The following is an 18,376-nucleotide window of genomic DNA, read 5'->3' as shown; positions in this document are numbered from 1 at the left end:
GGCGGGGGTGGGTGGGGGGGTGTTGCCATGCTCAGCAGTGCCCCCTGCAGGTGCTGTAGTTCAACACTTCCTGCTCTTGCATACAGCAGACCAACACAGGTATGTCTCAACTATACAGTAAAAATATATCTGCCAGGACAACCTTTCCATAGAAATGATCAAATGCTGCATTTATACCACCTTCCATCCAAGAATTGCAACGTATTATCCCCATTTTGGTGATGGGGAAACAGGCACAGAGTGGGCTGTATCGATCTCAGTTTTAACAAATATTGTGTTTAATTGACTATAGAGTATGGCTCCAAGACGGCACACAGGGTTAGCCATGGGTGAAACATACAACAGCCCTATCCACTCCACCTGCTGTGGGCCCCCATCTCCACCTCATGCACACATCAGATCATGAAAGAACTCAAACCAATTATTCAGTTCCTGAGACTAGAGTGGGAGGGAGGACTCCACACGGATTGGGAGGCAGAGGTCAATATGTACGCTCCAGTATACAGAAGAGCTCCCCCAAAAGCAAGGCCACGGGAAGCTGCCCCCAGTGGAGGGCCAGACATATCAGCACCGGCGAGGTCTTGGTTACCTTCTCCCACCCTGCAATGAGGGATAGCATGGCTGGAATGAAAGGAGCAAAAAGCAACTGGCAGAAAATTAACCTACTTGACCACACTGAAAGTCCTCTGCTCATAGTGGTACTTGGGCAATGGGAAGCCTTTGGCATGGGCTTGCTTTAAGATTTCCATGTTCTTCTTGCAATCCTCTGCCATCTTCTCAAACCTGCAGAGGGAAGGGCTAAAATGAGCCAGGAGTTTACTCTTATGGAGAGTCTTTTGTAGCTTACCTGTTATTCTGCACTCTGCTCTCAGACCAGTGCAAGAACCTTCACGCCTGCAGCTCCTGCTGTCTGGAAGAGCACTCCTGCACTGTTCATTCTCCATCTCACTACAGATTGCAGGAGATGGCCTATCACATTCCCCCTCTTGTCTGTGGCTTTGGGTATGTCTCCACTACAATCAGGAGGCTTGACTGCAGCTCCTGTATGCCTAGCTAGAACAGTGGCAGTTTAGCCACAGCAGCGCAGGTGGTTACATGGGCTCATTGTCGGAGTACATACCCAGGGTCAAAGGTACCTTGGGTATGCCTGGAGAGCTGCAATCACACCTCAGGATCACAGTGTGGACATACCCACAATTTCTCTCTCCTTTCTCTCTCCTTCTATTTATTAAAATCTGAACTGTTGTCTCAAAACTTCCCATGAGTGACACTAAAAAATACCCTAATTGTTTTATTTTGTAACATACATTGTGCACATCACATAAATATCTGGTATTGTTGGCCTCTGTCCTTGCTGACGGTATCTCTGTGTGCCTGACCCCTTGAATCAGTTCCTCTCTCACAAATTCACACCATGAGCCTACATCCAACAGATGTGGAGCAAACTGGACCCGTTTGGGCCAAGGCAATCTTAATTTGCAGTCTTAGCTTTGACTCAGGATGGAGAGTGGAAGATAGATTGTTGAATTTAGCGAAAGCACCTTCTAGGATGGAGAGAGAAACTGGAGACATGGGGTTACCAGTTTCATATGATCACTACAAACACTTTCTATATTTAATATAGCACCCTTCATCAAATGCTTCAGAAGTTGCAATGCTTTTAAGTATTTCACCCACCTCTGAAATGCAGCCACTTCTGGAGTAGAGAACAGAAGCTGGTGTGTGCTGTTAAACAACACTGCACAGTGAGGTGTACTGTGTGCCAGGAATTTTAGGCAGGCAGTATGGAATTACCTATGCTGGAATATAGCCAGGACACTGGGGCTGGGAAAAATGCCATAGGAACATTAACCCCTGAGCAGTCAAGACCCCTGCTTAGCATCTCATCTGAAAGGCAGAACATCCAGCAGAGCCCCCAACACAGCCACATTTCAGAAAGGAAATGCATGACTTCCCTGATGGAAACAACCAGGAAGGACGCCCTAGGTAATTCTGCAGCAGCGTTATGGTGTGTACAACCAACACAAGGAAAGGAGCCTGAGGGAAGGGGAGAGAAAGCACTCTCGCTGACACTTACTTAGTTGTTTCGGCGATATTCCCTAAGTGAGTGAACTGCTTGGAGTAATTCAAACACATCTGGGACAAAAACACATGAGAGAGAAAGTTACTACAATCTGCCCTCCTCTGGCGCCTTCCATCCAAGGATCTGCAGCACTTCACAAACACGCAGACACAGCCTACTGTGGAAGAAATATTCTCATTCACAATTACAGATGGAGCCACTGAGATGGAAAAGGGAAGGTCCCTCAACGGGGAAATAGAACCCCTGAGTCCTGTCTCCCAAGTTATCCTTTCTCCTTCATACAGACCTTTACAATCCACCCAGTACACTGCCATCAGGACGGCATTCCTGCCACCACACACTACAGCAATACACATCTCCTTAACAAAACTGGAGTCTCCCTCAGCCCCCTGCCTAATGCCTAGGATCAGCAGTTCTTAATCTAGGAACCAACAGACACCTGTGTTTTCTTGCTATGTCCCCCAAAATCCCACAATCCTTTGCAGAGAAGGAGGACTCCAGAAAAGGCAGAGCAAGTTTGACTTAACAAGACGCAGCAGCAGGTGTGACCCTAACACTCCTGGGATCACAGCTGGCAGAATCTCCTCCTGGAGGAAGCAGGGCAAGAAATTTCACTTAAGCCTAGGCAGGAAAGCTCCAGTCCCTGAGGAATCTGCTGCCGTCACTGCTCTTCTGAAGAGCTTCCCAGGAGATTCTAAGCCTCTGAAAGCCCAGACGAACACTCTCTTCCTACTGCATCTCCCACCTCGTGCTGCTGCCTCATCAGCTTCATGACCTCCATGTACTGGCTGGCAGCCTCTGGGGAGATGCTGACCCCACGACGCTGCACGAGCACGAAATCCTCCTTGTTCACTGGGGCTTGAGGCACCTGAAACAGAAGTGAGGCATGACAGTGACCTGCGGTTTCAAGAGAAGAGATTTTCACCTACACACACCCATCCGCAAAAGTCAGTCCTGGAGTAAGGAATTGCCCATGCTGGACCACATCTTCCATCCGAGGCGCTCAAAACCCTTCTTCATTATCTTATCAAGCCTCACAGCCCCTGGTAGGCAGAGATTATCCCCACTTTGCAAACTAGACAAGTCACTTCCTCTTTGCATCTCCATTTCCAAAGTCCCACAATAGGTCAGTATCAGAACCCGAACTCAGGAGTACTGACTTCCACTCTCCTGCTCTAAGCACTAGACCCAACTCCCCTCTCAGAGCTTGGAATAGAATCCAGGAGACTTGAATGCTCACCCCCAATCTAACCGTTAGACATATCTTCTGATACAGGCAGAGATGTCAGCACTCCGAAAAAAAGTGCAGGGGGTGGGGTATTCCAGTGTTCAGTATGTAACACAGCTCCAGTTATATTTAAGTTCAGGAGCTTGTGCATTCAATACTCCTGAATTCAGGCAAAACACATAGCTATGAAAATTCATGTAGTGGCTAGTTTTAGAGACAGATTATCATTACAGTATAAGGAGCAATATAAACATTTATCTTTTTGTTATGCAGGACCCCCAGAGATCTTTACAAATTTTAACAGTGACAGACGCTGTCTGTGAGGATCATAATGCCCAGCGCTAAAATGCAGCCACTTCTGGGGTGGAAAGTGTCAGCTGTCTAACTAGCACACAGCAATGGTGCACAACATGGTAGAAGAGGGAGTGAAAGATGCCATAATAAACGCATTTGGAATTGAAAGAGGCAGAATACAATTACCCAGGCCTTCTGGGATTTTGAAAAGACCAGGAATCTTTAACGACTGAGTGGTCAGAGACCAGTATTTCTCATGCCGTGGATTGGTCTCAAATTAAATGCACTGCAGGGACCTCCTTACTTTGGTTATGTCAACAGGAAGCCCACCCTGGGACGCCTCGATCATGGGGTCAAGTCCCTTGGCCTGACGTAGGAACAGCTTTGCTCCCTCAATGTCATTCTTCTGTTTGGCTCGAAGCGCCGCCTGCATCAGTTGTTTTTTCCTGCCCTCCAGGAAAGCCAGCTGCTGTTGGGCTGCCGGGATTAAGAGAAAGAAGATAGTCACATCGGGGGTGGCTGTCAGGACCTCATGCCATGGGTAGTCCGAGCTGGAAAGAGAAGCTGGCAATGTTGGTGTATTCAAAATACCGGGCCCATCAGACCCTACAGTCCTCTCTGGTTCCTAGCCTGTGCTGCCTAGTGTCATCATGCACGCTCTCCCTAAATCCTGGCCTGGCCTCCTGACTACACCACAGGCACTGAGTCAGACAAGGGAACATTCCATCCAGAGAACCGTAGCAGGCACCAGCACCACAGATCAGCATATAGGATAACGTGGCCCTGAACGCAGTCTGGCCACTTCCTACAGCATTGGCCTTGATAAAGACGGAACGTTTCTGTGAGCTGGAAAGCACAAGTACCTTTTGTGGTGGCTTTTGCAGTGGATTTGCCAGTCCCAGCAGGATTTGCTGCTGCAGAGGTACCTCCTGAAGATACACGTGGAACCAGTTTGGGCTGGGACGAGGCGGTTGGCTTTGACAGCGCAGGGCGGGAGCCCTGCTGTAATTAACAATCAGAAAAATACGTGAAGCTATTTTTCTTACAACAGAACGTGACATTTCTGAACTCTGGAACTCAGGTAAGGTGGGAATTGAAACAAATGGAGAGGAAAAAAGCCAACGTTAGCCAGCACTATAAAATTCAACCCAAACACAGACCCAAAGGACTTCAAGGAACCATCGTGATCATCTGGTCTGACCGTCCACACATTGCAGACCACAGAACCTTACCCACCCAATCCTGTAATACACCCCTAACCTGTAGCTGAGTTGCCGAAGTCCTCAAATCATGGTTTAAAATCTTCAAGTTACAGAGAATCCACCTTTTATGCTCATTTAAATCTGCAAGTACCCTGTATCCAGTTTCCATAGAGAAAAAAGTTCCATAGCACAAATGAATGGGGTTCTGTATAAACTGGTCCCACCCCTGATAATCAGTTAATACAATTCAGCATTGGTTTTAACTGAGCCATCTTGTGCCCAACGGATCAGGCTCCCAGGTTAGCAGAACCTGACCTTTTTCATCCCCTCCACATTGTCATCTTCCTCATCATTCTCTCGGTCTTCCTGATTGGCTAGTTTTATAGCGGTTTCCAGGACTCCCATGATGCTTTGGTCTCCTGATGAAGCCTCCATGCCATGGATGGGTGGGAAGCCTGCCAAAGAGATGGCAAGTCTAAAGAGGAGATCGAAACTGATGAAACTACTATAGAGAGCTGCTGCGTACCTGAGCGCCCCAAAGAGGTAGGAAGATTCCACATCTAGCTACTTGTGTGATAATGCCATTCAAACCCACTGAGTGAACAGTGCTAGATAACAGAACTGCAGGGAACAAGGGGTGATCGCAGAAGAAATGCCAAGGACCACAGAAAGGAGACTGAAATTCCCTCTTGCTCCTAGGGGAAAGGTCCTTCCAGGGCAGGGCTCAGAGACATTGGTGGGGATGGAGTGTAGAAATGTGCCCTGTTACTGCCAATGCTGTATGTGTTGTAAACAGAGAGGTCTCCAAAGCTGCTATTCCTGAGTGAAATTCACACATATGGAAGTTTTAAAAAACCATGAATGAAGAGCGTCCTCTACCATTCTACACTGGTAGCAAACTAAAACCAGAAAATACCTGGTGGAACAGGCAGCTCAGCAAAATCCACAGTTTTTCCTGCTTTGTGAGCTCGGATGGCCTCTTGATATTGCTGAAAGAGAAATCAGGACTGAGCACCTCTGCCATGGTGCCTCACAGGGTAGCACCTATGAGCCCCAGTGTGGGCAAGGATCCCGTTGTGCTAGGTACTGTACAAACAGAATAAAAAGGTGGTCCCTGCTCCAGAGAGTTTACAATCTAAGTATCAGCCAAGAGGCAGCAGGTGGATACAGACAGATGGGGGGAGCACAAGGAAACACTCAGACAATCCGCATGTAAGCTGCCAAAAGGGGGGGGGTGTCCCATCAACTAATCAGAGTCAGACAACCAGTTTGTGCCTCAGAATCTTTTTACTGAGGAGTTTGAATCTTATCCCCATGGCAACAGTTAGGGGTTTCTCCTCCCATTACTGCAGTGAGTGTGGTATGAGAGAAGAAACCTGGCTAAGTCTAACATCCATTGGAATTATGGCATCAGTGGCAGATTAGATTACAAATCATGGTTCGGTTTTGCTTAGGTCTAAAAGATCAGATTTTTTAAGCCCTCCATTTCTCTGTCAAGATATTGGCAATTTGCACCGGGCTTTAATGCTCAGCCTTCAAGAAGATATTGAGCAAAACTGATGGATTTTACGAATAAAGATGATAGGCACAAGGATCTTTCACTCATCACTGAAATGCAGCAGTGTCTGGGGTGGAACAGAGCAGCTGTTTAAACAGCGCACAGAAACATTTATGCTACTTGAAGTGATGTATCATGGATCCAAATGAAACAGCAGGGGGATTTAGGAAGGCAGTATGCAGTTACCCAAAATGTACCCCCCAACTTTTGGGGAAAGCACTAAAGACTAATGACTACAAGTGGGGAAGAATCTCACTTAAAAAGATGGCACCTCCAGGGGCACTGTGCCCCCAGCAAGTGGGGTCAGCACCGACTCAAAGAGAAGGCAACCACCAATTGAATCCCCAGCCAGCAGATAACATTGCCCCAGAAGGAATACTGCCCTGCTGTAGAGCTCTAATACAGCACGGTATCTGGTGGGGGTGAGGGGAGCCAGGATCCACTCAGAGCTGTAGGCCACAGGACTTTCACGCTTTTCTCACCTTCACAATGCGCTCATGCATTCTTGCCTTCCGGTCATCTCCTTTGCTCTTGGCCTGAGCGGAGGCTGTTTTGTACCGCTCCATCCTCTGCTGCAGGGCTTCCAACATGTCTCGCGGGGGTGGAGGGAGCTCTATTGCAGGGGCGGGGAGAAAGGGATGGCATGTTTATTGGGTTTACTTTTCTAACTTCTCCCTCCTTAACGAAAACCCGTAACTCTGCCCCAGCCTCACTGAGGTGGTGACAGGAGGCAACTCAGCATTTCATTTTCAACCCATTTCTAACCGCTGCCTAGGATATCTAGCTCTCATCGTTAGTTTTCATCAGTAGATCTCACAGTGATTTACATATGAAGTCATAGAATTATCCTCCCTTTTTACAGATGGGGAAACTGAGGCACAAAGCAGGCCAAGACTTGCCTGTGGTCAGCCAACAGGAGAGCCAGAAATAGAACCCAGGTCTTCTGAGTCCTAGTCCAGTGCTCTATCCACTCGGCAACACTGACTCCTCCCTGAGCACTGACGATAAATAAGAGATGTTCCCTGCCAATCAGGGAGCAAATGTGTTCCCACCCCAGAAGTCATACGCCCACTCATCCCCGTGCCACGATGATTCTTCTTATTACCCGAACATGCAGCATAAGCTCTGCAAGGCTCTAGAATGTTTTCTGGTAGATGCTGTGAGCTCTGCGGGTAACAGCTGAACCGGAGTTTGCACAGTAATACCACTCAAGCTAGTGATACTCCCAGGCTTGCCTCCTCCTCCCCTCCAGGTCCCATTTACTCTCTGGACAGGTTTTTCCTTTCACTACAGAGGGGGTTTGCTGTCCTTAGGAACAAAAACAAGGTCGGCAAGATACACAGCAACCACCACACAGGCAGTACAGCAGGCAGCTCCCATTCTGTCTAATGGAAATTCCAGGATTGATCGGCTGCACGGCATAAGTAGCAACCTCTAGTCATGCTGGGGCAGCTAAGGTACCAAGGCACCGTTCTGGAGATCATACCTGCAGCAGGGGCTGCTGATTTTGCTAAAGGCATGGTTGTCGACACAGCAGATTGTTGTTGTAGACCTGGGGACAACAGCTCCTTGGACAGCTGGTCTGTGAAAATAAGATTGTAATTTTTTTAAGATTTTAATACAAGAACTAGGGGTCGCCAAATGAAATTAATGGGCAGCAGGTTTAAAACAAATAAAAGGAAGTTCTTCGTGCAGTGCAGTCAACCTGTGGAACTCCTTGCCTAAGGAGGTTGTGAAGGCTAGGACTATAACAGGGTTTAAAAGCGAACTGGATAAATTCTTGGAGGTTACGTCCGTTAATGGCTATTAGCCAGGCTGGGTAAGGAATGGTGTCCCTAGCCTCTGTTTGTCAGAGGGTGGAGATGGATGGCAGGAGAAAGATCACTTGCTCATTGCCTGTTAAGTTCACTCCCTCTGGGGCACCTGGCATTGTCCACTGTCAGTAGACAGGATACTGGGCTAGATGGACCTTTGGTCTGACCTGGTACGGTCGTTCTTATGATCTTAAGTGACAAGCAGAAAGTGGGGAGGGGGGAACAAAAAAAAACAACCCAACCCAGATTGACAGAAAGTAGACAGATTACTCCTCTCCCACCCGGCCCAACCAACCCAATCCCTCACAAGGAGCAGCACCCAGATGGTACACTGCAATGATGATATTCCGTCTTCCTCTGGCACCTTCCAAGCCAGGATCCCAAAACACTTAATAAAACCTCCCCCTTCCTCCCAGTCCCACTTTACAAACACAGCAATTGAGACACAGAGTGGTGGAGTCCCCTTCTAAAGGCCACGCAATGAGTAAGTGACAGAACTGGGAATAGAACCCACGAGTCCTGACTTCCAGGCGCTCTCCAACCACTGGATGACACTAAGGGCTGGTCTACACCAGAGAGGCTTTACTGATACAGCTGTACCCGTGGAGCTGTACTGCCAGAACCCCGTAGTGCAGCTTTACCGGCATCAGGAAAGCTTTGGCTGGTACAATCCACCTCCCCGAATGACAACGTAGGGACTCTTACCAGTCCAGCTGCATGTCAACGGGTGGTTTTGCAGGGATAGCCATGTAAGTCAAGGTGGTGGATTTCTTCACATCTCTGACTGATAGAGCTATGCAGGCAAAAATTTGTAGGCCTTTTTTAGCAAAGAAAGATCACGGCTGCTGTGTTCGTTCTTTTAGCACTTTCCTCCACTCAGTCAGTGCCTCTATTGCCATATCAATGAAGTCAGTGGGACCTCCCCAGAAAGCAGACGCGGCTGTTTGGCAAAGCCGAGTACCAATTCTCACCTGGAGGTGGGGGCAGATGCCCCAGATCCACGGTTTCACCTTTCCCCAAAGCTTCTAGAATGGGATCAAAGCTCTGAAAGGCACAAGCCAGGGAGAATAGTACTTGTAACCTCTTTCTTCAAAAGATCTTAAAATACTTCACTCAAAACCACTCAAACCAACCTTGTATATCCCATGTGAAGTGGGATTTATCTCCAATTTACAACTGAAAAAAACAGAGCAATTTGCCCAAGGTTTCACAGTGAGCTGAAATTAGAACACAGTCTTGGCTTTCAATGTTCAGCTCTAACTACTAGGCCATATTCTCCCCCCCAAATCAGAAACACAACCCAGGCCTTTGGGCTCCCAGCCTCCTGCTACAGCAAGTGAACAATACTACCAGTGCAGGTTCGTGTTGATTACAGAGGGATGCTCCAAAGGTGGAGGACAGATAGGAGCAGAGAAATGTAGTTTCTTAAGCCACACTTGAGCTGGCCTATGGAGACAATAACTGCATCTGCATTAACTGCAACTTTCAGGGTCTTTTTTTGTAGAGGGGAGACTACAGTTTCATTTTAAAACCCGTACAAAGCAGAACAGCTGAACTGAAGGAAAAGCCTGTCCCAGAATAAGACTAGCCAAGGTGAAACAGAGTCACAAACATGCCGCAGAACCAGTGGATGTGGTTTACCAGCAGTCTTCTAAGCACCAACTGGTCAACTTCTTAATTGCACCCATTGAAAGCGTCACTTCTAGGGCCAAAGCAAAGCCTCTGCCAGGCTGGCAGAACAGTGCTTTGGCTGGCAGGTACCTACCTTAGCGATGCGGTAGTATTTACTGGCCATCTCGACGTTGCCTTGTTGTTTAGCGTGCAATGCGGCTAGCTTGTACTCCCGCTGCCTGTCCTGTAGGAGGGCCTGGGTGCTGAAGTTTTCAGAACCTGTAGAGACAGAGAAAAGAGCCATTGTGCTTTGTGTTTCAGAATTATCCGATGCAAGGTTGGGAGAACATCATGGTCATAGATCAGCAGGAATTTATAAGCTCAACCTTCTGTGATTAAAGAGAATAAAAAGGCCCTCCCATGCTTACCCGATACTGCCAATGGGACAGGTTTTTCCTCTGGTGTCTCCGGGGATCTGATGGGCAAGGACAGGGCTGGCTTTGGAAGTACAGGAGGTGACGGTTTGGGAGACGCAGGAGGTGGCGGCTTGGGAGATGCCACAGAGGGTGCCTGTGGAGGTGCTGCAGTGGGTGGCTGTGGAGGAGAATGGCTGGATAAACTGAACTTTCCATTGGGTGCGGAGCTCTGGGATGACAGAGTCAGTGGAGAAGGGGACGGCAGCTGGGAGTTCCCGCTCTTTCCTAGTGCAACTGCGGGGGGGATTTCTTCCTCATCAATCTTTTTGCCCTTCCTCACAGAGGTCAGCATGTTTTCTAATGTCTTGGGAAAAAACAACAACAGATAATTAGTGATAAGCTTCCAAACTCTCACTCTTGGTTTTGCAAACAGCTATAGAAAACAGGCACTTTAAAATTAGCCAGAACTTCAGCTAAGAGCCTGGCAGCAGGAAAACTGGATACCAGCACCTTAGTCAGCCCAGAAACTGCAGCTTAATTAGACCTCAGAAACCCACAGCCTGTCATCAGCCAAAAAGCCATTCCTCAGCCAAACAGCAAGTTCCTAAGTCCCACATTTTTCATGACTAGAAGGTAGCAGCCTCTTAGATGAGTGCCATTCATCCTTCAGGAGCCAAAAGTGTTCTACAAACAGCATGCTCTTTACGGACAAATCTATCACAGAAATGCAGCTCTCAGTGGTGGGAAGCAGCAGGACGATTAGGAACAGCACACTGTCAGAGCACATCCAGTTTCATAAGTGAAGACTCTATACCCAAATGAAGATGCAGGGAGAATTTTAGGGCGGCAGAATAAAAGTACCCAAGATGGAATTTGGCCAGGATGCTGGGACAAGCACTCTGACTTGAGAAAAGCACTATGGGAATTTAATGACCAGGAGTGATCAGGTCCTCACTTTTCCATCTAATTGGAAAGCCCACACCTGCAGTTGTACAGGATCCATTAGGACGATGCTGGGGCCTTTGGGTTCAATATTATCTCTGAGGTCACAGCAATATCACTTAATATTAAGACACTGGAGCGCTGCATCCCCTGCAATATACTGTTGTTGAAGAGGTTATCACCTTTTGTATTATCCATATTTAGGCACCTCAGTAAAAATGGTCTGATTTTCAGAAGGGCACAGGACCCATAGCTTCCTCCAAAGGCACTAGGAGCAAGGCTGATAAAAACAGGCCCCTTATGTGGGTGCCTAAACATGGATTTAAGTGCCACACTTTGACGTCTGAAAATGTTGGCCATGCTCAGTTGCAAATTTAAGATCAAACAATTTCTATTAAGTTTCTAAAAAAAATCTTTTCAGTTTTATTCTTAAAAAGCATCTTGCAAGACAAGATGGTTACCAAGCCATTAGCCTGGGCACATCATATTCAGGTGCATTATTTAACGCTCACTTTGAGGCCTCGTTCATATCTGCGCACTTTGGCCCCGTCTCCAGCTTGCTTTGCGTTAGCGATGGCTGTTCTGTACATTTCCAGCCTTTCCACCAGAGTAGATTCTACGCTGCTGGAATCAGCTGGAGTTTCATTCACCTGTAAGAGCCCAGGGAAGAGGAGGAAAAAGTGTTAATTTACCCAAACCACTGGCCTAACAGGGGACAGCCATAGCAACACTTCCAATGAGAGACTGATATTGTTCAGCTCAAGACAGTCAAACTGGACTGATCTGTTTCACTTTCTGGTTCTTACATGCTAGAACAATCCTCCTGGACAACATGAGTCTAGACTGACCACACCTCAGGGTCTCTCTGTTCAGACACTAAGGACTGAGGGTGGGCAGCTGGTGAAGCAATTGGTGCCTTAGAAAGGTCTGAAAGCACAAGGCTATGGAGTTTGGGTTAACTAATCCAATCACATACAACAAAAATGTCCTTATTCATATTAGATTTTCACCCCATTTTTTGTTTGTTTTTAAAACAGAGCTGGTCTTCAACTAGTTGAGAGTCTTTTAAAGACACTCATAGGAAAAACAATACATTATGTGAAGGCACTTGGTAAAGGAATAAGAACTCTCCTCAGGGTATACCAGGGTTCAAGCAACAGACACTAAAAACTGAAGGTGAGGAAGGATGCATTCATCTTCTATATCCAGGAAAGCCTTTAAAAAGACAATGGAACAGCCAATGTATGGCCACAGGAAAGTGCAGTAGTTATGACACAATCTCTAATGAAAGTGAGAAATTAATGACAATAGTACAAGGCTTTTTCTGCTAGTAGCAACAACGTAGACTCAGAGTTTTATGTTTTTTTCCAACTTCATCAGCTGTAAATTCTAAAACCCTTCTGATTTCAAGACAACTAAATAGTCGATTTTTCCTTAGGGACTTGGCTTCTGAAGAGTGATTTTACTGGGGGTGCACATTTAGGCCCTGATTCTGCAATTTATGATACACGGGACAGCGGTGCACCTGCAGAGCGCCACTAAGACAACGTGGCTCCCGGTGGTCACAGCATTTTGCCCATACATTGCAAATTTCTGGAGTGTGCCTTATCTTTTCCACTCAGTTACTTTGCTCAATTTACAGGGAACAAAACAAGCCTCCTGACTGTCTACCAATGCAGGGGCGGCTCTAGGGATTTTGCTGCCCCAAGCACGGCAGGCAGGTCCTCCAAAGCCCCGGGACCAGCGGACCCTCCGCAGGCATGCCTGTGGGAGGTCCTCCGAAGCCCCAGGACCAGCAGACCCTCTGCAGGCAAGTCGCCAAGGGCAGCCTGCCTGCTGCCCTTGCAGCACCAGCAGAGCACCTCCCGCGGCTTGCCGCCCCAAGCACTCGCTTGGAGTGCTGGGGCCTGGAGCCGCCCCTGTACCAATGTCACCAGTTCAATCTGGATCTGAAAAAACCCAAACCCAATATTGTAAGCTGTCAGAACCTAGCTCCAGCTCACTCGTCCCCCCTGAACTGACAGGAAGATGGACTTTGACCTCATAGGTCGTTTACTTCTTTAACGTTTCTGCAATGCTGACAGGCACACATGCTGGCTTGCATCAACGGGGTGAGCATATATAACTTCCAGACATACCGGGAACAGACACGTAGCACAAGGAGAAGCCATTTCTGTATTATGGCCACACTGTCAACTGGAAACAGTGAGAAGAATGAAAGAGGAAGCAAAGCTGAAAGGGGAGTTTTGCACCTTAACAGCAGGTATTGTGGCATCCTTGATTTCTTTCTCTTCACCCAGGACTTCATTGAGTTCCGCCTACAAAACAAAGAAATTTGGTCTCTTAATTTTGTTTAGAGATGCTCAAAATGTAAGTCATACTGATGGGAAGTGGAACAGCAATTTATAAACTATAGAGAGACAGATTAAGGGTGACAACTAGCAAGGGAGAAGCTTTGCAGCAAAAGTCTCAGCACTTCATGAGTATCTCCTCCTTATTAGGATGTGACAGGCACTTATGTATAATACCCCATCTTTAAGGAAATGGAATAATATAGGAGTCAAGACACTAACTCCAGTATCTACAGATAAGTAACATTGCGGGATTCCTGTATGAATATCAGTATAATGGGTTTGGCTCACAATGCAGCTGTGAGCAAAATTCAATGGAAGGATCCCTGGTCAGTGATACGCTGAGATATAAAGTTTTTTGGAGAAAAAAAATCCTGTTTCTCCAAGAGGACTTAGAGGGAGCAGGGAGATGGTAGATGAATGGATCTATTAGCCTGTTGCTAAACAAGAATTCTCACTCAGACATGTCACATTAGACATTCCCCACATGAGGCATCGACCTGATAACAAGGACTTTTGTGTAACATTCCCAGTCCTTCACCGAGTACAAAGTCCTTCATACCATCAGATCATCTTCATCTTCCAGATCTTCTTCCTCTTCCCCATCCTCTTCATCCAGGTCCTTCATGCAGAGAGCGGCCATTCTCTCGATAGCTTCCATGGGCAAAGGGGCTGAAAAGAAGAGGAGACAAATGCACAACTCATTTCACATAACCATTTAATGTCAGAGTTCAGACGAGTGTGCTGGGAGCGTGAAGGGAAGAAAGGTCTAGTTGTAAGTACAGGACTGCGAGGCTCTGTCACTTCTCTCTCGTTGTAGCTCTGAAATTAAGGCACTAGAAACTTACAGTTTGTAACGCTTTTAATCAAGCCCTTCTGGGATTCAGATGTGTCCTAGTTGAGCAGATGTATAATGGGCATAGAGTAGAGGACCACCTACTTTTCCCTTTTGGCTTCTCTTTTGAATCTGGCCGGCCTCCGACAATAGCTATTAATTCTGCTTCCAGTTCACCATCCTCCTCATCATTGTCCATCATCCCATCTGGAGAGAAATCCACTAGCAAACCCATCTAGAGAGGATAAAAGACAAACCATAAGTCCATGGTTTCCTAATAGGCAACAAGAGGCAGTGGTATTTAGTGCTTAGATCCAGGGACCAGGTGTCAGGATTCCCGAATTATAGTCTCAACTAAAAGAGGGAGAAGTGTCATCTGATGGTTAGAGCAGGAGATAAGGAGGGAGTACTTTTTTCCTCCCTGGCCATACTGGGTCTCCCCAATGGTCCATCCAGCCCAGTATCCTGCCTTCTGATAGTGGTAAGCGCCACCTGGAGCCTGCACTGCACCCAAAACCCTCTTCTTCAGCCCTGAGTCCCCTCCCGCACCCCAACCCCCTGCCCCTGCCCCTGCCCCAGCCCTGACTCCTCTCCAACACTCAAACTCCCTCCCAGAACCCACACCCTCTCCCACACTCCGAACCCCTCGTCCCCAGCCCAGAGCCACCTCCTGCACCTCCAAACCTTCTCATCCCTAGCCTCACCCCAGAACCAGAACCCCCAGCTGGAGCCCTCACCCCATCCTACACCCCAATCCCCTACCCTAGCCCAGTGAAAATGAGCGAGGGATGGAATGGCCTCAGAGAAGGGGAGGGGTCTCGGAGAAGGGGCGGGGCAGGGCAAGAGTGTTTGGTTTTCTGCAATCAGAAAGTTGGAAACCCTAGTCAAATTTACCTCCGTGTGCCAATTTTCCCACTGATAAAGTGAAACTAACAGGACACCTACTTACACTACTAGGCATGCACAGTTTAACACATGTTCATGAAGCATTTTGACAGCCTTATATGAGAGGAGCTACAGGAGTAGGATAGAATTACACAACACATTCTTTATGACAGCTTCCCCTAACCTGTGGTCAGGGCGTGTCTTGCTGTTTGTATAGTGGAAGGCACCTCACTGTAATATCGGAGAGGATTGTTTTCATACTGCTTGTTAAGAAGAATCACCTCTCCCTCCTACAGAAACTGCTGCAAAGACTTAATTGCAGGTGTGTATGAGCTTTTAGAGGAGTGTTTGGTTTCTGCTTCCCAACACCTGTCTAGCTGGGAGTTTGACCCAATCCCTGATGGGCAGAAGAAGAAAGCATAAGGGAGCAGGCCAGACTTTCAACTGAGACAGTGCAGGGCAGGGCAACACAAATCCTATATTCATGCACCACTACGTAAAAATCCCTGACAGATGGCAAAACCCAACTCAGTACCCCCTTCTGGTAGATTACTAAAAGAAAGGCTAATGCAAGTCCTGTAAACCTTCAGACAGCCTGAAAATGGGGAAGCAACATGCGGTCCCCTCACCCTCCAAGCTGCAGCACAGTCAGATACATTTTACGATCTATCAAGGTTTATAGCCAGTGAAATTGAAAGCTCTCACCAATTGACTGGTCATACATTAATTTTATTGAAAGCAGGATTCAAGCGAAGGGGGAGGTTTAATACATTATCCACACCTAATTGGATTCTGTCTGACACAAAGCCTTCCAGCACATGAAGAGGGCTGTTACCATATGTCACTGGACAGTTTGTCCTCCACAGACTTGCTCTGGATCTCTGATTTGGTCCATGACTTGCATGTTGTGACAATTTAGCCATTCTTAACATGTTCCTCCTGCAGATAGGTACTTCCATTAACAATTCAGTGAGCTGCCAGACAGCAGTACTAGTTACGGTCAGCTGCGCCTAGGTACCGCAGTGACTGGAATACCACTAAAAGCGTTAGCAGGTTTTCCAGCCATTCCAGCTTTTAGCACATAGGTAAGTTCAGTAAAAAGGGTGCAAAAGAAAGGTCTACAGAAGCTCAGTTACCCACATCCCCTGATACAAGAGACCTGGAGTAATGCCCAGCTTTATCCACCACAGACTGAAAATGCTGCAGGATGCTGGACCATCCATCCCACAGAGTGGCAATTTAACCTGGGATCTATGACAAGACATCAAATTTTATTCCTCTGAGACAGTCACTTAGGAGCAATCAAGTTCCCACCCTTAGATTGGCACATGTGCTTCACAGACTAGCAAGTATCAGAGGGGTAGCCGTGTTAGTCTGGATCTGTAAAAGCAGCAGAGACTTCTGTGGGTGAATACCCACTTCGTCAGGCACATGTGACAGAAAAATGAGCTTTGAAAAGTTAAACTGATTCTTTGACATTTGCAAACCCATATTTAACACTATTCATTTCAATCATCTTCAACAAAAGCCTAAATTCTCCTCCCCAGTCATTCTAGGAAAATAAAGCAATTGTTTGACCATGTTCATGCCAGTAGCTGTCAGAAAGGAGACCCGCAACTCACGTAAACCTTCTGTATGATTCTGATCTAGGTTAATAGAAGCTAGAGACAGAAACAACCCAAAAGATCACCCTGCCCACCTGCCTGAACACAGAGATTGAGAAAACTCAGATTTTTAGTTCATTATGTAAACACAAATGAACATTAATATCAGGAATTCTGCATCATGAAACTTGGGTAAAAGTAGATGCTGTGCTTTAAGGAAATGTACGCAACACTATTTTAAATTTCACACATTAGTATTTTTCTTGTTTACTTTTAATTCCACATTTTGTGCATTAGCAGAGAGATGTTGGGAACACATGAATCACTCCTGTTCACTTGGTCCCATCTTTGTCCCAAGGGGCTAGGGTGAGGGGTATGATGATGATTTGTTTACTTCTATTATTTCTGGTTTGACAATTCTTCTGATGAGATTTCTAAATGACAGTAAATTTAATTCCCACCTTGGGATGGAGGCAGAGGCCATTTAGGTTACAACCTGGCCAATTTTCCCACTGGCTAAACCAGTATTTATACCATAAGGCTAGCAGGACAAAAATTTTCCCACAATGAAAGAACCAATATTATTAACAGAAACAATTTTTCATCTCTATAGAACTTTTCATCCAGCAGGAGCCCAAACTTTATAAACTACAGGCCTGAACCTGCTCCCATTGAAGTCAAGAGTAGCAAGGTTAGGGCCTTTATACATACAAAGGTTACTTCAGAGATCACTTGTTCGGGGTGGGAAAAGCAGCTACAGGGATTGAGAGAATTTCAGATTCTGACAACAGAACAACTACATTTTTTGACACCAAGAATCTCAAAGCAGATCCAAAGGGAGAGGTGTTTCCTCATACAGACAGGGGAGAGGTAAAAAAGGAAACCCAGGACTCACCTGTCTGGCTTTGGCAGCACCACTGCGTCCTGGTGGTGGAGGCGGTCTTGTGTTCTTGCTCATTTCTTTTTTCTCCCCCTCAGACTGAGCTGAAGAGAACCAGTGCATTACAGATGGAGCTAGGTGGTTACAATGGGATCACTCAGACATGGTCCCTGTGTTTCCACTCCCTCACCCCATGGGCAGTTAAGCTAATCAACCTCATTCCTTCCTCCTCCTAATGCTTTCTTCTTCCCCTCCCTCTACTCAGCCGTCTGCCACTATCCCAATTTCCCACTCATACCACCTGCAATGCCCCTCTCCTCCCAAGAGGCCCCAACTCCCAGGAGTTCTCCCACAAAACCCCAACACAGCACACACACTTCCCAGATCCTTGCTTCCCTCTCAACCCAGGAGACACATAATGAACTATCCTCCCTGCCCCTAGTGGTCCCTCTCTCACACTCCTTGAACTAGCCACATGCCCCCCACCCCCAGCAACCACATCCTGAAGGTCCAGGCAGCTCATTGTTCACTCCCCCATAAACCTACTCCCCCAACCCCAAGGCTTCTGCCACCACCAGCAGACTGCTCCCCAACCCAGAACCATCCCACCTCCTGACTCCTCCCCCTCAGCACGCTGCTCCCCCACCCCGATCCCCCCCACCTCCTGACTCCT

General features: G+C 47.1%; 1 protein-coding gene across 5 annotated transcripts in view; it reads right to left on the bottom strand.

Annotated features, from left to right (window-relative positions):
* The window catches only part of CC2D1A (coiled-coil and C2 domain containing 1A), a 41,106-nt gene that overhangs the window by 18,167 nt on the left and 4,563 nt on the right, over nt 1–18,376 (bottom strand). For 2 of the 5 annotated variants that reach the window (XM_032780348.2, XM_032780353.2), the window contains exons 1-17: nt 17,719–17,871; nt 14,440–14,569; nt 14,062–14,171; nt 13,401–13,466; nt 11,661–11,798; nt 10,219–10,570; nt 9,945–10,069; nt 9,151–9,223; nt 7,852–7,947; nt 6,848–6,981; nt 5,724–5,796; nt 5,123–5,262; nt 4,469–4,607; nt 3,910–4,082; nt 2,829–2,951; nt 2,078–2,136; nt 667–783 (exon numbers count right to left, since the gene is read on the bottom strand). In XM_032780348.2, the coding sequence (XP_032636239.1) occupies nt 667–783; nt 2,078–2,136; nt 2,829–2,951; nt 3,910–4,082; nt 4,469–4,607; nt 5,123–5,262; nt 5,724–5,796; nt 6,848–6,981; nt 7,852–7,947; nt 9,151–9,223; nt 9,945–10,069; nt 10,219–10,570; nt 11,661–11,798; nt 13,401–13,466; nt 14,062–14,171; nt 14,440–14,569; nt 17,719–17,826 (2,156 nt within the window). In that variant the 5' untranslated portion in view covers nt 17,827–17,871. Of the gene's footprint in view, nt 1–666; nt 784–2,077; nt 2,137–2,828; nt 2,952–3,909; nt 4,083–4,468; nt 4,608–5,122; nt 5,263–5,723; nt 5,797–6,847; nt 6,982–7,851; nt 7,948–9,150; nt 9,224–9,944; nt 10,070–10,218; nt 10,571–11,660; nt 11,799–13,400; nt 13,467–14,061; nt 14,172–14,439; nt 14,570–17,718; nt 17,872–18,376 lie in introns of those variants that run through there. The other 3 variants (XM_075061032.1, XM_032780352.2, XM_032780350.2) reach the window with 3 other exon arrangements.

The sequence above is a fragment of the Chelonoidis abingdonii genome, chromosome 26 (genome assembly GCF_003597395.2).
Source record: "Chelonoidis abingdonii isolate Lonesome George chromosome 26, CheloAbing_2.0, whole genome shotgun sequence".
Classification (NCBI taxonomy): domain Eukaryota; kingdom Metazoa; phylum Chordata; order Testudines; family Testudinidae; genus Chelonoidis; species Chelonoidis abingdonii.
This window is presented reverse-complemented; position numbering and strand designations above follow the sequence as displayed.